Below are 20,103 nucleotides of genomic sequence, written 5' to 3'. Positions count from 1 at the left end.
GTTTGTTTTTTTTCCCTCTTTTATACAAAATATTCTAAGAAAACAAATCAAAGTTTCCATAACAAAAAGTCTTCTGTTCACTATAAAACAACTCAGTGAAGAAGAAGCAGGAATGTGGCGTTCAGAAATGAGCCGTTACTCTGTCGATCTCCAGAAGGTCATCCAGGATCTGCAGGGAGAAGGAAATTAAATGAGCGAAGAGCTGAGCTAACGGGAAGCTCCGGTCTGCTGTTCTGTGCACTCACGATGTCCTGAGTCGTCCCGATCTTCTTGGCCAGCTCGCTGCGCTCCATCGTGCTGAGGTACAGGTACTTGTTGAGGAGCTCTCCATCCAGGATGTTCTTCACAGGATTCTGAAGGCTCCGCCTGTCGCTGTGCAGCATTCTGGATACCATAGACAAACACGTCACTCACATCAGCATCCTGAACTGTAACGTTTCATAATTCATGTCAGAAAGCTGCAGTGCTGCTAACCTGAAGGCTTTTGGGTTCAGACCCGCGTGATGAGGCAGCATGGTGGTGAGCGCATTTTGCAACATCAGCAGACGGCGGTAAGTCTTCTCCTGCATGGGGAGGAGCAGGCCGATGCCTCCATCCAGGGTTGCTGTGGGAACATGATTAGTTCATATAGGGAACTGAAGCTTCTCATTACCATGTGATTCATACTGGTTGTGATTTGGCGATTGTGATAAGTTGACAAAATAAAATCAGCATAAATCAGTAACGACAATCGCCTCACTTTATATTGTAACGTAAAGACTCTGAGCAAGTGCTTTGGTGACAGTGGGAGGGAAAAACTCATTTTTAACAAGAACTTTTAGTTTAGTTTTAAAACACATCGTTTACAGTTTATTTTCAGTTACATCAAATTTCGTGTTTTAATTTACTTTCATATCCTCTCACCCCAACCGGTCGTAGCAGATGGCCCCGCCCCTCCCTGAGCCTGGTTCTGCTGGAGGGGAGTTTTTCCTTCCCAGTGTTGCCAAAGTGCTTGCTCATAGGGGGTCATATGAATGTTGGGTTTTCCTCTATCTATTATTGTACGATCTACTGTACAATGTAAAGCGCCTTGAGGCGACTGTTGTTGTGATTTGGCGCTACATAAATAAAACTGATATGAATTAAATTGAATATCTTTGGCTCACAGCACATTTGCAATGTTGTGACTGAATGTGATTCGGTAACATCAGCTTAGTTCAGTTAGTAAAAGGAATATTTGTTGGTATGAGTTTTGATTCTCCCGGTAAAGCCTTGTGCTACCCACCGAACCACGTGATGTGCTTGTTGTCCCAGGTTAGAGCCTTTTTGCTGCTAGCGTCCAGCGCCCCTCTGCACGGCATCCGCCAAAAAGTGTTGATGTTAGCTCCGGCGTTGAAGTCCGCTCGCCTCAGCAGGCGCATTCCTCCAAAGCTCTCTTTAGCTGCAACACACACACACGGAGCACTTAACAAGGACTGTGTAATTTTAAATTAAGTTACAAAACATCTACAGCACGTACCTTCAGGCAAATACATGTAAACATAGAGGTTCTTGTCTCGATCCGACACTGGAAGCAAGAGAACAGAAAAGCTTTGTGAGAAAACGATTTGATCATTAAAGTTTCTTTGTTGTTGTTGATTGTTTTTGTAAAATAAAGATTATTCCAGACGTTACCCAAGAATCCAAGCTGGTTGTTATCCACCATGAATTCGATGCTGTAGACTTCTAAAGGCTTTGCATCCTGTTGCCAAAACAATAAGAAAAGAGTTAAAACCCAACAGAGAAGGCTACAGGGCCCTGAATCATCCCCTGCTGCCAGAGCTGCTCTCGTCAAGATGAACCTGGCTGAAAGACATCAGTAATCACTCACAGATCTTCATCAGTACACCCTCCACTGTGTGCTGTAGCCACGGTTACTTAATCCTGATTTACACTCTCATACAGCACATCTTTCCTGACTGTTTACGACCCTGACTTCATTTGGGAATACTTGAAATGACAGATGTTTGAGTCTGGGACAGGCTCCACCCATTGAGTCGTGTCGTGGCGTTTCCTCCTCACCCTGCTGACAAGAGACAGCGTCTTGCTCTCCTCCTGGTAGCGCAGTAACGAGATGCTCTTCATCAAGTCAGCAGCCAGGATGAAATTCTTGATGCTGAACATCTGGTGGATGTAGAGCTGCGTGTCGATGAAGGCCATACCCGTCAGATCATTGTCCTTCAGGACCCACAGGAAGATCTGAAAGAGGAAGTTATACCATTTGTTTTTGCGGGCGACTCACCTCTTCGGGTGATTATCGCAGAATTTCAAAAATGAAACATTAAAGGTCATTTAAACTCCAGCGAGCATCCTGACAAAAAATTCAGTGGCTTAATAATAAGTGAGTTCAGATGAGAGGCAACCGGGCACAATCAGTCAGATTTCACTATCTGACTGATTGTGCAACATTTTCTAAAATATACAGTAGGGATGCACCGATACCGGTATCGGGTATCGGCCTCGATACCACATTTTCTAAAGTACTCGTACTCGTTAAAAGTCCCCCGATACCGGGGACCGATACCACGGTCTGAGACTTGTCTATGTTTGAGCGGCAGGTAAGGGGTTAATCACAGGCGCCGAGTGCCCGCCCCCAGGCCCCGAGTGCCCGCCCCCAGGCCCTGGCTGCAGCTCAGAGCTGAGAGAAGGGCAGGCGAGACAAGTCAGCCATGTGGAACTATTTCAAAGTGAACGAAGACGCGAAAAGAAACAGCACGTATTACATGCTCCAGTCCCTCATTGAGCAAAAGCGAGTGCTGGGGGTGTCCGAGCATGAACTCCCTGACTATCTCACCGCTCACCAATGGGCTCTTATGGAGACGACTGTTGCCATCCTCGCCCCCTTTGAGGAACTAACTAAAAAAGTGAGCAGCTACGACGCACTAGCCTCTGATGTCATCCCAGCTGTGACTGTGCTTGTGAGACTTCTAAACAGAGAAACAGACGAGTAAATACCTCTCAGCCCCATGTAGCAGTGTGGAAAGTGAAAGGCTTTTTAGCTCAGTGTCACACATTATAGATGAAAACAGAAACAGTCTGACTGCTGATAATGCAGAAAAGCTACTTTTCTTAAAAAAAAAAAAAAACCCTGCCACTCACTTTTTCTCTCCTTTAAGTGAGTCATCTTAGACTTGATGTTAATACCTACCTCAGTTGCACTGACTGCCACAGTTCTATTTTGGTGGATGTTGTTAGTTTATTCAAATATTGTGCACTAAATAGCAAAGATGTTTATTAATGCCCCTTGTGTTGTCCAAAGCGGCAGAGTTTACAACAAACTGAAAAAAATACTTGAGTTGCACTGTCACTGTTTAAATTTATTTTTCATAATTATTTATTCTGTAATATGTTGCATGCAACATGCTTTTCATTTTAAATAAATGTTCTTAATTCCAAACCAGTCCCTTGTTTTTTTTTTGTTAAATTATAGGACTAAAGCTGTTACCTGTAAATTTAAATCATGTTTTTATTAAGTACTCGGTATCGGTATTGGCGAGTACTGAAATGCAAGTACTCGTACTCGTTTCCAAAAAAGTGGTATCGGTGCATCCCTAATATACAGCAATAACAAACTTTTAAAAGTACTAAATTTTAATGGTGGACAACTGATCCATTAAAGACCCTACAGTGTGACCCTTTTCACTGAGTGGGATGGTGTGTAGAGGCTGGATTAGAAAGCAGGCTAGGACTCCTCTGACCAGGTAAATGTTTGAGTACTGTTCAATAACCAGACCCAGTGTGACGGAGCACTGGTGTCGCTATATGCAGCCATGTCATGAGTGTTTTTCAGACCTTCTGGCCGATGGCTGACACCAGGTATCCGTTACAGTGACACAGAGCAGTCACCGGTCCCTTCTGCTCCTTCTCATAGAGCACTTTAAACTTGTTCTTGGTGAGGGGCTGGCCGGGCTCCGGCACCACTTCAATCACATCCAGGATCAGAATCTGAAGGTGAGACAAAATTGAAAAACAAAAAACGAATTTAATGGAAGTTAACAAAGCAGTTTTGTTACGAGGTGACATGTGGGAGGAAGAGACTAAATAATGTTTCATTTCCAGCTCACCCGGCCCCTGCAGGTGACCTCCTCCCCCTGCATCAGACACGTTCCTGCTGCGATGTAACCCTTCAGTCCAGACACAGTCTCCTGACTCCTCAGTGCCACCGTCTTCATGCACGTGACGTGTTCCCACTCCTCCAGGTCAATCCTTTATGGAGACAGACATCACAATCATTCACTCCTGTTAGCAACCATCTATCTATGATACAGCATCGTCCGGTCATAGATTATTGGGATTTATATGGCTGTATAGATTATATGTCAATATGGAGAAGGTGCTAGAAAGACTGCCAGCTCAGCAGGAAATCATCAATCAGGTACATATGGTCGAGCAGCCAGTGTGAGACGATTTTTTTCTCTGGGTGATTTTGTGACGATCGAAGCAACGCTGGGGGGGCTTTGAGTGGGGAAAAACACCCAAGTGTGCACTACGGGTGATTGATTTTTATTGTATAAATCATATACAGAGAGGGATACAAAGAACAGGGGATCTCAAACTGTGAGGTGGGTCACATTGGTGGGGCATGGAGGCCCAGGGGAAAAGCATGAGCGGAAAGTTGAATCAATATAAATTCTGAAGAGAAAATAAACATACTATATTGCACCATCAAGCAGACCTTTAGTTCACTAAAAGTCAAACCTGAACTTTTTTTTTGATAATGACTTGGGGAAAAGGAAGGTGAACTTTTTAAAGTGGGCGATTTGAGCAAAGCGAAAGAAAGCAGACCTAAAGCAGCAGCATGAAACTAAAATACTAAAACTGTTCTCCCGGGCTTAAACCAGGGAAACACTAGCTCACTAGTCTGAGTTATCTGCCTGTAACTAAGTTCTCCATCGTCCTTTGAAGAGGTCACGCTCTTATGCAAGTGAAGTGTGATCAAAGCGCTCAAAAAAGTTACATTACAGTAACTTGCAGTAAAGCAGCTGCTCTTTAGACACAGCATTTGAAGATACTTTCTGAGTGCAGCTAAAACAGTTCGTTCAACTAAAAATGTTTCCTAATCTGAAGACTTTAAACTGGCAGAAAGCCTCAGCTGTCCCTGCTTCACAATAACAGATCAAATGATCCTGAATGGAAATGCACTTCAACATCAAACACAGGAATACAAAAGCTCAGTGCCCCAAAATATGCTGCTTAAGAAGACTGGGCCCGGCTTACATAATGCATCGTTCAGCTGCTGACAGAGAAGCACTCAGAGGAGCGCTAATAATAATGCAGAGTAGTTAATGAACAGGGACTTGGATAAACCACTCAATATTTTCAACTGATGAAGGTAAGCAGCCACGTGAGACTAAATTTATAGTCTACAACAACTTGGATAAATGGCCCAAGACTTTCAATTAAAGCCCACACTTCTCCCACAGTCTCCAGTGGAACAGCTCAGGGCAGGGAAAATGAGAAAATAAAACTGGCACAATCTGGGCTGGACCACTTTCTCCATGGCTGCCCAGTATCTATTAAAACGAAGCATTTCTATTGATTTCACAAACTGCACTATGGCTCTTTAAAGCAGTGCAATAAAAAGCTTTTACCGTGTGTTGGGAATGGCCTCCCAGCTCACTGGAGAGATGAGCTGGATTGAGAACTTCTCCTGCTGCGGATGAATGTAGCGTTCATCTGCAGGGGGCAAGAGGAGAAACATCAATGCTCTCTATTCACATGGAAACAAATCAGCCAAAGACAGATCAGATTTAAAAAGCTCAAATAGCCAACTAAAAGTAGTTTGTCAAATACTTCTAAATGATCCCCTGAAGTAACCGATAAATAGAACCTCCCTGTATTTAAACAGCAATTAATCTAATCTAAGGTCAAATATTCTGTATGTACTGAATCTATATTCTTTGAATAAAGGCTGTCAAGTGATCAGTGAATAACATTTTTGCTGGAAAGGCTGATCACTACTTTCATACATTGATAATATCAATACCAACGCAGGTGCTGGGACTGGATAGCTACCAGTCCAATAGCATCGATACTTTGTTTCTATCCTCTGAGTTGAACTGTGCTAAATAAACAATTATTAATATTATTTATTAAATCTCTATATAATAATCTTTTTGTGTTGACTGTCAAGTCTGTTTTATTTCTACAGCACATTTAAACAACAGAAGGTGCTTTAGAGACGGTCTCCGAAACACTGACCTCGTTCTATGACTTCGTATTCCTTCTCCTCTCCTGTCATCCTCGGAATGCGTGTGCATGGTTCTTTCACACTGGTGCACACAGCATACACCTGAAAGGAAAAAATACAAAATCCCACTAAAAAAAAGGTTCACATCAAAGACTTAATCCCTTCAAAGTCACCCTGCATTGATTTTTTTTCTTTTCCAGTAAGAAAAACTTCAAGGCCAGAAGCCTTTCATCTCCTCGATCAATATGCTTTTATTTTGCATCGTGTTATCCGAGTGGATGTGTTTGAGTCCGGGGAATGTGTTTCGCCTCAAATGTGTGTCGAGGCTTCAGCGCCTTTGGTGCTGTGAGGGCTTAGCGAGAAGAGCCTTGCCTTGGATTCCACGTGGTAGGAGACATAGTGGACGGTGCACCTCAGAGGGATTTTTCTGACTGGCCACGGGGCGTCGTAGGACAGATACGTGGGCAAAACGCTGATCCTTAGCTCGCCCTGTGAGAGAGCACACACACAGAAAAGCCTCAAGGATCTGATTTGGTTTGTTTACTTCCTGTAATGTCACTTCTGGCTTGCTTTAGTGATCTTCAAACACTTTCTCAGCTGACACAATTAAACCTGGTGCTGTTCCAGAATAATTACGCTCCTTCCTCTGTGGTCTCTTTTCTTAACGTGTGCAAAAAAACACTGAATTTCTAAACTCTTCAGGACCTCCACGTTTATATTCATAAAGCTCTGAGGACAAAAATGTCTGCACGTCATAATTTGTCTACCGATTTCATAATAAAAACCAGCTCAGTGCAGTCTAGTAAAGTATAACAATAAAATAAAACAAACAGTTCTTGTACCTGTTTGTTAAAGTACAGAAAACCTTTGGGGCAGTTGATATTATGGAAGGGGGAGAAAGACTCAATGGAGCCATCAATGGTCATTGGGTGAAGCCTCAACGCTCCACGAGACGTGACCAACATCCAGTGAGGAGACGGGCCGCAGATAAATACCTGGGATAGCAAAGACACAAAAAGACTCCTGGTTGCAGGGCTGTTTCTTGAATAACAAAGGTCTATAATTAGTTCTTAACAAAGGCATTCTTACTCCTGAGTATCCAGAGATGTCCTCAAAGTATCTGAACCTGGCAATCCGACCTTTCACGCCAGAATTTTCCTCGGTGGCACTGCTCTCTGCTTTCTTATCTTTCTTGAGCTTGGATTTCTTTTCCCTGAAGTTAATGTTGTGGGGTACCTGTGGAGAGTCCGGTGACACGGTTAATGAGGCGTCACCTAAGCTGACTTGATTTAATTTTATCAGTGCACACACTTTTTTGAAGCGGACTTTCAGGTTGTTTTGTGGCTGTTGTTGATCATACTGGAACGCTTCATAGATCAGAAGCTCTTGTTCAACGTGGACCTAGAAAACAATGAAAATGTAGTTGTTGTTTTTTACTATGGTTTGTTACATCTGGTGAATGATTAATATGACACAGCAGAAGTGACTGTAGAGTGTTGGGAGGTGGAGAAGAGTTTTCCAACACAACATCTGACCTTAGCACTGAAAACTGTAAAAACTCACCAGCAAATATGGTTTACTGTGATTGTTGCCAAGTGAAACCAAAGCCACTTCTTTGACTAATGGAATCTCTCCTTGACGGGTGACTTCTTCTTTTTTACCCTCCCCCTGTGTTGCCGATTGGCCAGAGGAACTGTCCACCAGCACCCTTTGGCCCACTGGGAAGTTCTTCACCAGGAACACCAAGCGCCAGTCTGGCAGCTGATAAATCTGTTCAAATAACCAGCAGTCAAAATGAGTGAATGCAGAAATAAGCCCTAATGTTCTTCTGATTCTTTACTGTATATACTGATCATGTGTTATTTTCAAGTTCAGTTTTATTGTATGTTCACACAAACTGTAACAAACTGCAAGTCAACATCCAGGAAAAAACTGGCTGTGAACCACAGATCAATCTGTTAAGTCAGCGGTCCCCAAGCCCCGGGCCTCGGACCGGTACCGGTCCATGAGTCGTTTGGTACCAGGCCACAAGAGTTGAGGCTCAGGTCTGAAATGTATGGTTTTCAGGGTTTTTATCGGTTTTCAGCGTTATTTTGTTATTGTTTTTATCGTTAACTCGGTTTTCCTGGGTCTTTTCACGTGTGTTATGAATAAATCTTCTTTTTTTCTGTGCCGGTACTAGTTTTATTTTGTTGTATTTATTCGCGACACCTTAAAGGCCGGTCCGTGAAAATATTGTCGGGCATAAACCGGTCCGTGGCGCAAAAAGGTCGGGGACCGCTGTGTTAAGTGATTAAATAATAAGTCTCTTGTGTGTTTCTTCAAAGTCATGCTAGAGTTGTACAACTGTGTTAAGATTACAAAGTGTAGCACACCTTTAAGCTAATTTAAAATAAAATCAAGCTGTGCACTACAACACCTCAGAATTATATCATGCATCGGAAATGAGTCTCCATCAGCTCAGAGTCACAGCTCTTTGGAAACAACTGAAACTTTCCAAAAACATTGTTTACTTTGTTGTGAAAGTAGCATCTCAGACACAGTGCTGGCTGCTTTTTGTCCATCAAGTGTCACAACTACTAAACTAAAGTGAAATGTACTTTCACTGAAAACAATATACCTTCGTGCTTCGCTGCATAAAACGTATGAAATACATTACTGTTCCTCTAGTTTCTAAAGTAGCCAGCAATACCTAGAAGCTGCAGAGCATCATGTCAACTTCAAACCCTCTAAAACCTCCCTGCTTTTTAGCTTTTGATTTTTTAAGCAGCTTGCTAGCTTATTTCTTCCCCTCCAACAGCACCTGATAAATCCTTTTCCCCAGGAAAACAATGTTTGCTTGGGAGTAGAATAACACAGATCACTTTAACCAAACTAATTTGGAAATTGCTAATTATGTCTGATTTAACAGTGTGCAGTACACAGTTTCAACATACTGAAAGATCAAACACTCATATTACCAATAACAGCTTAGCTGAGGCCAAGAGTCTTTTAACTGCATAAAAATCACTGACAAAGGAAGATGCAGCCATTAGTCCAATTACCTCTCACCTCAAGAAAACCAACAGAAAGAGCAAGTTATGTAAACAATCAGAACCAACTGTGGAGGGGGGCTTTAAAAGGCTGCCCCGAAGCTGATTATTCACTGGTTTAGATGAAGACTGAACTCAGATTTCTCAATCAAACATTTCTTGATCCATGTGACAGAGTGTGATGAGATTGTGGTTAAACTAATGAGCTAAAATAAATAGCTAAAACCTGAGGTGGTTTGATATTCTCCTTTAGCGCCAATTAGGGCTTAGTGACATGGAGTTTTCTACCTTTTTCCAAAGTGTTCATACTGTTAAGAGTTCCCTCAGAAAAGTCTTGCCAGTGTTTGAAGCTCTCCCACTCTCCCTCTGTTTGTAACATGAGGAAACACTGTAAATAAAAACTTATCTTCTTCAAAGCATCCAGACGTCTTTGAGGAAAAAAAAGTGAAAAATATTCAGTCTAGTCTGTGTGACTGTGCAGTTTTATTAGTTTGAATGTACACTAAACAACTGCAGTCACAAAATAACACAAACTGACCGAGGGCGCAGTAAATGAAGTTTCTAGTGGAGTGTGACGGCTTCACTTCATTGTCTGAAGGAGCTTTCTGATGCCAGCAGAAGTGGTGAAAATGTTCTAAGATAGCAAACACTTGAAACCTTATTGATTCTTTTAGGTGTTTACAATCAGTGTGCTGCTGATTGTGTCCACAGCAGAAAATGGCTTTAGTTTGTGTGCAGGTCGGTACTGTAGGGAACGCACGGACTGTCCACAAGGACCTGATACAATCCCACTTCAGAGAAAATGAACCCTCCCCAGCTGAGTGCAGACGTTTTACCCAGTGCATTGATCATTACTTAAAAAAAAAAAAACATCAAAAAGAAATACACGCTTTTAAATGTGACTTTAAATTACATCTCTCTTGTGAAAGTTCTAAAAGCATCTTACGTGTTTGTTTTCCATTGTAAATAGAATAAATGGTGAATCAGCATTCAGTAGATTCCAGTAAACAACTATCACCATACCTCCATCACTCCATTCTCCCTGATGATCATGCACCAATGGGTTGGCTCTGCTTTGCTCGAGGTCGCCTCGCTCCCAGACGTTGCCGGTGCCACAAAGCTGCGGTTCATATCTTCCTTGGCAGGCGTTGCACTCGCATTCGAGTCTCCGTACAGCATTTCCTCCTCGTCATCCACTGTGTTGCTGCACACGCATTTAATAACAGTCAGCAGTGTGAAGACTGGCTGAAGGCGTCAGTGAGGAGGCGAACTGAACTCTTACCTCATGTCATGGATGATGGTTTCTGCTTCAGACTGACTCCTGATGGTGTCCTCTTTGATGGAGCAGCTCACTTTGTTTTCTGTTGTAAACATTCCGCTCACGTCTCGGTAGGCGCACAGTGTGATGACACGAGATTGCTGTTAAATCAGAAACCAGTTTAACCAAGGTTAATACTGCTGAGAACCACATAAGAGCGTTTTGCAAATCCAGTTTCCATAAGAGAAAGACCGTCATGAACGCTGCCAATATTAAAGAAGTGAAACTGAGTCGGCCAACTCTGCTGGGTGAGCCTCACTGTGGCCAGCAGGGGGGGTGTTTGTTTTTGTGAACACCGGTCACTCACGCTGGGAATCTGTGGTTTCTGCAGTGCCAGTCGGTGCATCTTCCCCATGTACGAGTCAGACTTCAGCACAAACATGGTGACCACTCCCTCAGCAGTCATGATAACCACATATGGGTCAGCCACAGAGCAATGCACTATGGGAGAACCCAGGTCCACGGGGATGAAGTGGAGCTGTCTCACTGACAGAAAAAGAAAAAAAAAATTGTTAAAGGTATCACTCAAATGATGAACCAAAACAAACACACACACTAAAGTAACGCTTTTAAAACACAACAACTTGTTTTACTTTATTTAATGAGGTTTTTGTTTAACAGCTTCCAGCTGCAATTATTCAAAGCTAAGGACAAAAGTTACAAAATAAATAAACCAACTAATTGTACCTCCTTCCAGCAGACGAAGGCCCATGGGAGAGACCTGAATGATGTACTTGTTGTCCCCAATGTTCCCAGCATACACAGTGGGTCCCTGAGTCGCAAAACCACTGGTATCCAGCTCCATGATCTCCTGACCTGTTTGAAGGATCTTCAGGAAAACGCAAAGATGCTTACATCCAACTTCAAAAGCAGAGATGAAATAATAAACAGTCTACAAGATCAAGCAGCACCTTCAGGAGCTGAAAAATAAAGCCAAACTTTGAATTCCCTCTAATAGTCACTACCACAGACTGTATATGAGGATAAACACGTCGGTTTTGATTTCCATATTTTGGAAAGCTCTGGTTTACTGCTGTTCTTATTTTAAAGCCAAAAGCCAGTTTACTTGGCTTAGAGGGGTAAGTGCTAAGCTATCAACTAACACTATCAAGCTTGGTTAGCAAGCTGCATCCATGAACTGTGCATGACACACAGATATACATGTCTACTTAATGCTAAGATCCTTTCATTGGAGTCAGTGAACTGGACCTTCGCTATGTGTGTGCTTGTGTGTGTGAATGGGTGAATGACTGAATGTAGTGTAAAGCACTTTGGGGTCCTTAGGGACATACAAATGCAGGCCATTTACCACTTGTGGTGCCTTCTGGAGCATTTGAACAGATTCGTCTAACATGTAATTTGCCTTGTTGTCCGGAACGATCTGTCCAATAAGTTTGTGCTCCAGTTTTAGTGAGTGAAGCTCTCGTTTTTTATTAGTTTGTTACTAATAAAAAGTTACCAGGTATCTGTGTGATTCACCCATACAAGTTAAATGATCATTTCATTTGAAGCGCTTGATTTCCGCTTCTAACGCTAACATTGAGGCTTCAAAAGGAGTTCAAAACTAACGAGTGGCATCACTGTAGCTACTTCCACCTTTTATATACAGTCTGTGTTCCATGTTTTAAATAATCTTTCTTGTCAAAGAAAAGCAGCAGAGTATCGGTTACAGTCTTTTACCACGACTTCAATCACAACAAAATCGATTAACATGTTTTTACCATTGTTGAATCTTCTCTGCTCAGAATGAGGAAGCCATGCTTCTTCGCATCATCCTCCATGGAAGGTTCCGTCTTCTTCTCCTCTTCCTCCTTTTCCACCTCCTCTTTGTCCTTTTCTCCCTCTTCACCATCATCACCCGTCTCAGCCTCAGCCCCATCCTCTGACTCGTCGCTTTTTGCAGCCTGTGAGAGGCGTAACAAGCATGTGAGTTTAAAAGGTGTCGCCAGCACTTATTTCCAATGTTTATTAGAGAAATAACAAAATAACACTTTACTGTTTTGTCTTCTTTGACGTCACTTGAGATCACAGTCCACATGTCGTGACAACCTGGCAACTCAAACGTAGTGACTACTTGGGGTCGGATGCTTCTCTGAGAACAGAATTTAACAAATTAACAAATGAAAGAAGGGGGAAAAAACAGACACACGATTCTACTGTTGTGACTCACACACGCTTCCCTGTGTGCGTTTTAATTATGCGCTGAGGATTGTTGTTTCTGGGGTGTTTACAGGCTACTCCGTCGATCTCTGAGGCAGCCCTGGTAGACCCAGACTTGACTTTAGCACCGTGACTGGACCTGTGGCAGACGGGCCTCGCGACCACAGGTTTTAGGACGGTGCGGTACCAGAAATCATGAATGAGAGACTGATCTAGTAACGAGGTTTTACCTGAAGCACAGACAGGGCACCATTCTTGCCGAAGCCAGAGCAAACTACAACTTCCAGGTCAGGCTCAGGGTTGCTCTGAAACTGTGAGTGGAATAAAAAAAATTGAGCTGACAATTCATAACAGCTAACTGTAGCATTAATATAAGACTGTTTCAACTGTCTGTACCTCCTCGGACAGGAAAGCAGGTTCACCCATGGAGGCATTTGCACAAGGCCCAATGTTCAGTATGCTATCACACACCTGTGAAAGACAGAAAAAGACTCTTCCTCATCTTCTATGCACATCTACACCACAGTTAAGCTTAGCAGTTAAGCTTTTTACCTCAAAGGAGTAGGTGGCCAGCTGAGTGCCTGACTGGGCCTCACTTCCATACACTTCTATCTCATCCACCTCATCTGACAAAACAAAGAAGTCGAGTATAACACAGACTGGCAGTTCTCACACACGCTGCTATTGTGCACATGTCAAACAGGAAATGTACCGGTCCAATTGGTGGAGGATTCAACTCGCTTCTTTTTGCTTGGTGGTTCCTCCTAAAAGAAAGAAAGAAAGAAAGAAAAAAGAGACAACACGTCAAATAAAACACATCACCTTTCAAGCGCAGTGAGAAAAACTAGAAAATACTATATCTAAATTCAACGCTCAAACTAGCACCAAATCTAAGAATTGCTGTATTTAAGTTTGCACCAGCTCACTTGTTTGTCTTTGTCTTTTTCTTTGTCCTGCCTTTCTTTGCCTTCCTCCGCTGGCGTCTCCTGCAGTTTCTCTGTGTACTTCAGGAGCAGCGAGTTTCCGAGGCGGGAACCCAGGAAAAGGTATCCGGGCTCCATGGTCACCATCTAAGGAAGAAGAGTAATGTAAGGCGACAGTATAACTGGCTGCATCATTCAGGGGGTCCACAGTTACAAGCGAAGCTTTTAAGATCAATTTAAGTGTCATATTAAAGCAAATTTAAGAGCTGACATGGATGGAAAAACAAGTAATTACTCCTAAGCCTTTGGTCAAGAAATGATCATATTTCCATTTCCATAAGCTAACAAGTAGGATGGCCAGGATGACACCTAACCATTTCTAACTATTATTGTGGGTTTTCACTGTTGTATTGCAAGACATCCATCCATGCACTTCAGCTTATGCTTTTCAGGTCGCCAGTCTGTCGTGGGGCTAACACATAGACAGGAGACAACCATTCGCACTCACATTGACTCCCGCATTCACACCTATGGGCAATTTAGTGTTTCCAATTAACCTATCCCTATTAACTGCATGTCTTTGGACTGTGGGAGGAAGCCAGAGTACCCGGGGAGAACCCCAACCCTATTGCAAGACCTGCATTTTGTATTTTTAAAGATGTTAACAACCTGAAAGAGTCGGTGGAAAAAGAAAGCATTGAATGTAAACAGGACGACAGCAAACGTCAGTGTTCATCTGGTATCCATTGACCCAAGTTCAGTAATTATGATAGCCTAAACCTTTTTCACTGATGTATGTTTAAAGGTTAACAGTGGTTTGATTCTCTCCTGTTGGTATAACCCTCTGAATTAGAGCAGAGGGATAAAAAAAAGCAACGTTTGCCTGCTCAAATCCTGCTCCCTCATGTCCTCTGTGTCTGTCCACAGAAACATGACAGAACGAGTATGTTTAAGAAACAGAGCTCCTGTATCACCAGATCATCACTGCTCACAGTCAGAGGCAGGACTTACGCAGGTCGTCAGGACGCTGGCAGCAGCTTTGTCAAAGTGGAAAGCGCGCACGCTCCTCATGCCGTCAGTTATCAGTGTCAACACGTAACTGCAAAACAGCAGCAGCCAGTAAGAAATAATTTAATGTCATCAACATTTGCATGCATGCTGCTGGTAGTGTTACAATAACTCACATCTCCCCTCCTTTCAGCGAGATCACCATCTTGTCGTAAGCAATAAAGTCAGACTGACAACAGTCCAGCGTGAGCTTCACTTCATCTTGTACACCTGCACAACCGAGACATGGTATAGAGTGGTGAGCATCACAGCATACCCAGAGATACACGTACAGGCGTGGGTTTGAAATGATTAATCTTACGCAGAGGAAAGGCTGTGGTCCCATTTGTCTGAGAATTGAGCGAGACTCCGTAGGGAGGAACGCTCTGGTTCAGATAGAGCAGCGAATTCACAGCAAACACCACCACACCACCTGCAAACGTTTCAAGTGTGATCAGCACTCGCTTAATGCAAATTCATATCCAACAGAGCACTGACACGCTTCCTCAGAACTCACCGATGGGTTTGGGGACAGCCATGACCTGTGTACAATCAAAGGGCAGATTACTGAGAGACCAGATGACAGGATGAACCTTCTGCATGATGTTGAGGGAGATTGCAACAATGCTGCAAGTGTCCTGACGGACAGCCACACGCCTGGGGAAAAAAAGCATATAGGAGAAGTGACAATTCTGATAAAAGTGGCTGCTTAGAAACTCAAATTAATACCAAATTGCCAATGCAGTGTTTCCAGATGCATACTTGACTTGGGCAGAACACCAAGCATATATTAGGCGACTCATTTTCGTATTTTTTTTTCCTTTCTCCTGACAGAACTGAATCTGTTCGCACTAACCCAGGCCATGTCTGGTTGGGCTCAAAAAGAATGAGCAACGTGGGCTCGTAGTAGCCGTGGAGGAACTTCATGTCAATGATGTTGAGGAGCTTCTCATCTAGTTCACGGACGTCAATGATGTAGCTGGGCAAGAAGCTGGATTTAGGTCTGGAGAAGAGATAAACAGACAGCGTTCGTTTGAAAACTGCAATAACATTAAAAGAAAAAGCATGTTTAGGTAACATCAAGTAGAGAGACGTTTATGAGGATCTAACATCCTTTTCTCTATTATTCTGTTTTATATACTCATTCATCAAATTCATGATGTAAAACAAGTTCATTTTGTTTTGTAATTGAATTCAAAAACAAGTTTCATATATTCTGTTCTCATGTAAAGTCAAGTGTTTCTGTTATAAGTTTCAAGAACACGACTTGTAGCTCATAAAAATCTGAAATACATCATCTCAAATTATTCAAACCATTTCATTTAAATTACAATTCAAATACTATGAATACAGTGCATCCCAAACTAGTTCACACAAAACCACAAACCCTCCAGAGAAGGAGTGTCATTGCTGAAAAGGCTGGCTGTTCTCAGAGTGCTGGATCAAAGCACTGTTCTGCACTGTTTGAAGAGCCTACTATGTAACATAAGAGGCTGATGTCTCCGCCCTTATTTCTGGTTGCGTGCTGGTGCATTAACTGTTAATTATCATGTGGTCGTGTCCAGGTGTTTTACATACAGTGCCCGTCACGATAGAAATAAATACAAAGTCTTCACTATTTGTGGTGGTTAGTTTTTTTTCCAGAGGCAAAAATATTTGTCCTTCAAGTTTTTCCACTTCTTTGTACAATTTCTCTCCAGGAATCTGCTGATTGTGACTCCTTATATTGATGTTGTGATTTTTATGGTTATTTTTAACAGTTTTTATCTTACTCATTTATGATTATTGATACAATATTTGCTAACAGTTGCGAGAAAGTAGCTTAAAATGCAAAGGAGGGATGGCTGTGGGTTGTGTCCACCTGATGTGTAGTCATGTTACGTTGTAAGTAACTGCACTGTTGCTCATTGGTCCAACTGTCCTCTTCTCAGGTGAAAGTAAAATTTCCCTTTCATTTGGAAATCAAACTTATAGAGTCATGAAGAAGAGTGCAGAGGCATGGACTCCAAGGTGTGTCAAGCCCAGTGTGACATTTCTACAGTCTGTGACAATTTGGGTGCAATGTGACCTGACAGTGTTCATGGCTGTTGGTCCGCTGTGTTTTATCAAGTGCAATGTCAACCTAACTTTCTACCAGCAAATTTTAATGCACTTCAACTTTCGACCTGCTGACAAGCTTTATGGAAATGCTGATCCTTTTCCAGCAGGACCCACCCACAGTGCCAAACCTTTGGCTGAGTAGTTTGCAGACAAAGTTACTGCCCTTAATTGACAAGCTCAGCCAAACTGAATTTCATGGAGAATTTATGGATTTTATCAAGCGACAGTTGAGAAATACTAAAATTGGAGGCAAGCTGAAGGTCACTATGAAAGCAGCCTGGGCTTTGATCACCTCTATCTGCCCCCCACTTATGCAGTAACTTGTGATAAAGCCCATGCACTGAGTGTATGAATGGACATGGTTCTCAGAAGTTTCATTTCTGTCTTTTGATTGATCCTAGCAAATAATCTAATGATTTCAGATACTGGTGTCCCTTTTTTTCTATGAACTGCATCACGCAAAGCTACTCTAGTAGAGTAAAAAAAAAAATCAAAACAACTGAGCTGGAACTGAGCGCAACAAATCAACTTTAATAATTGGATGTATAGCTTACCCTTCTCCAACGCCACTCTCTTGTTCATCCGTTAGCGTGTCCTTTCGGAATGGCAGCACCACGAGTTTGGTGCCATAAACGAGCATTACAGCACAGCGATTCTCTGGATCTACACGGACAATGGGAATATGTACATTCTGTACAAAGCCATCCTGAAAATACAAGAACAGTTATATTCACAGTTGAGTCACTTTGACACATGAACATAAACTCAGGTTTATTTTTGTTGCTACATACTCTGAGCTCTGGCTCCTCAAAGTAATGAAGAGACAGTGTCTTAAGATCATGTGTCCCAGGATCATACTCTACCACAGACAGCTGGTGAGAGACAAAGCACAGGCAAAGGTCACTGAGAAACAATTCTAGGGGTAAACAGCATGGTTTATTTAAGCAGCACACTGCTTGCTCTATAATACCTTTGCATCTTTGAAACTCAAAAGGAGTGCATCTCTGCTGGCTCCAACAAGTTGTACACTGGCCATAGACATGATGTTCCCAAAGAGAGAAAAGGAAGCCACCTGCTCCAGCTTCTCTTTGCGAGATTTGGAATCTGCACAAGAAAAGCTGAGACTCAGCAAAACAACAAACATTTTTTTACCAACAGTAAAATTGTATTTGAATGAGATGCTTTCTTTGACATACCAGATGACTTGTCAGCCTTTGAAGTACTCTGAAATAACACAAATGTGGCATACGTCAAAAAGCCCTTTCATGCTTGTGTTAAAAAAAAGGCACAAAGAAAAAGGGTTAAGAGTTAAAGGTTTAGAGTTAAAGTTACCTCCACATCATGAATGATCCTGTAAACAAACAGTTGAGACGTTCCAGCTACGACCAAGTTCTTCTCCTTACTGGATATAAAATTGCAGTAGACAGAAAACTCCACTGAGGTCGGTGTGTGGGCTTGTCTGTACACGGCATACATGGTGGCAGGCTGCCCTCAGCATCTAACAGGTGAAAACACTCACGTCAAGACCTCTGACATCACTTCACCACTAAAACGATCGGTACACAGGTATGTGTGTATCTACGTTAAACAAAATTACCCACAAAAACTGCACAGACAGTCCGAGCGCCGTTTTATAGATTACGTCAGTGTACGCGTAAATAGGCTTCATAATGATCAAATGCTAGCTAGCTGATGACATACCCGAAAACAGCGCTACATTTTCTCTGTTTTTCAGTTATTAGCATTTATTCTGATAACTGGTTTAACTTAACCAGCGATATCCACTCGTGTTGTTAGGCTCAGCTTTAGTTTAGCTAGCTTCGAATAGCAAATGTATGGGAAAAGCCGGTTATGTTAGCTGCCTTAGCAGCACGCTAACGTTCCCATTTGTAGCTGGCATGGCATTGTAACAGGATACCGTTTTTCAAATGTTTTCACAAGCAGTGAATGTAACGCGTGGACGTACCTATGTCCGTCACGTTATCTGAGTTTGCAGCTTTATTGTTTCCTCCCTTGTTCACACTGAGCGTGACATATTTTGTGTGATACTAACTTAAGCTAGCTAACCGATAGCAAGGTTAGCTGTCGTTGTTGTGGCTGCGTTGGTCTTCTTCTTCGTGTTCTTTTTTTTTTTTTGCCAACCACTCCAATGCACATTAGCGCCACCTATATTTAGCATTTTGATAGCAGCTGCTGTCTCAGAGTTACTTGTGTGTGTAAAGATCTTAAACAAATGAAGAGTAAAGGGGGCAGAGCTTATCAGTCTGTGGCGCTAAGGCTTTGTAACAGTGTCCCTCTACAATTACATTTATTTAGCTGACTCTGTGGATTCTTTAACCCTCTGATGCATGAATTATGAAAGCCTTGGTCAAGATTTTTTTCTTAAGTGCTTTTATTCTTCTCAGGACATGAAAAAAAATGTTTAACTCTTTTTTTTTTCAAAAATATGTTTTTTTTATAAAGTTATAAACTTGTCCACTCCAGTGGACTACATGCGCCTGAGCACTTAGCATGAAATACTGTGAATTTACTGTAAAAATTAATTACCTTGTGTTCTATTGTAAATATACAAACACTTGTTTGCTTGTATCCTTTGAAAAACATCTCAGCAATTTTTTTGGAACTTTCAACTCATAAGGCCCCAATGTTTAGACGTAAATAACAAAACCAATCAACAGTCCTAGCTATGAATCCTACACCTGAATATGGCAAACTATCTCCAACAAGAGAAACATTTTTGAGTCTACACAGTTCTATAACGATGCAGGACAGTATTACCAAGCCCTTAGTAGCATGCTGGAAGAAAACACAAACTGACATCTTAGTCTCTGCATCTCCAAACAGTTCTATGTTCATCACACCTAGGCTGTGCGAAAGTTTGCAACGCATCCAGGGCACAATGGCACACAGCATTGCATGCAGATGTATTTGGTCTTCCGTGTGCACACAACATCATGGCACCTGTTTGCATTTTTCACCTCGGTCAGTTGGGGCCAGTGATATCCTGTGGCAAACCTGACCTCACAGGCTACTTTGGTGACTGCTCTCCACTTCACGGGTTGTGGGGTCCCACTGGGTCTTCCTCTTTTGCATTGCTGGAGGGAGAATCTCTTCTCTTGTTACTGACAGTTCTTTCCCATACAAGTTGGTGTTGTAAATGGTAAATGGCCGGTATTTGTATAGCGCTTTTCTAGTCCCTAAGGACCCCAAAGCGCTTTACACAACCTGTCATCCACCCATTCACACACACATTCACACACTGGTGATGGCAAGCTACAATGTAGCCACAGCCACCCTGGGGCGCACTGACAGAGG

The 20,103-nt window shown here is 42.4% G+C and overlaps 1 protein-coding gene across 1 annotated transcript; it reads right to left on the bottom strand.

Annotated features, from left to right (window-relative positions):
- Position 1: 1 nt before the first annotated feature.
- On the bottom strand, positions 2 to 18,912 carry cpsf1 (cleavage and polyadenylation specific factor 1). Its single transcript, XM_004563704.3, has 38 exons — positions 18,755 to 18,912; positions 18,121 to 18,286; positions 17,985 to 18,012; positions 17,759 to 17,892; positions 17,580 to 17,660; positions 17,343 to 17,494; positions 15,545 to 15,691; positions 15,206 to 15,345; positions 15,011 to 15,121; positions 14,826 to 14,919; positions 14,653 to 14,740; positions 13,645 to 13,788; positions 13,431 to 13,482; positions 13,271 to 13,344; positions 13,115 to 13,189; positions 12,949 to 13,029; positions 12,555 to 12,650; positions 12,280 to 12,462; positions 11,246 to 11,387; positions 10,866 to 11,044; positions 10,523 to 10,659; positions 10,264 to 10,444; positions 7,772 to 7,978; positions 7,520 to 7,609; positions 7,298 to 7,444; positions 7,051 to 7,203; positions 6,581 to 6,697; positions 6,220 to 6,310; positions 5,610 to 5,694; positions 4,083 to 4,224; positions 3,811 to 3,963; positions 2,041 to 2,217; positions 1,654 to 1,720; positions 1,499 to 1,546; positions 1,265 to 1,420; positions 475 to 604; positions 246 to 384; positions 2 to 169 (listed from the first exon to the last, which is right to left on the bottom strand). The coding sequence occupies exons 2-38, from the start codon at positions 18,262 to 18,264 to the stop codon at positions 122 to 124; spliced, it is 4,413 nt and encodes a 1,470-aa protein (XP_004563761.1). The 5' UTR covers positions 18,265 to 18,286; positions 18,755 to 18,912; the 3' UTR covers positions 2 to 121.
- Positions 18,913 to 20,103: the final 1,191 nt, after the last annotated feature.

This window comes from Maylandia zebra, linkage group LG22 (genome assembly GCF_041146795.1).
Source record: "Maylandia zebra isolate NMK-2024a linkage group LG22, Mzebra_GT3a, whole genome shotgun sequence".
Lineage (NCBI taxonomy): Eukaryota > Metazoa > Chordata > Actinopteri > Cichliformes > Cichlidae > Maylandia > Maylandia zebra.
This window is presented reverse-complemented; position numbering and strand designations above follow the sequence as displayed.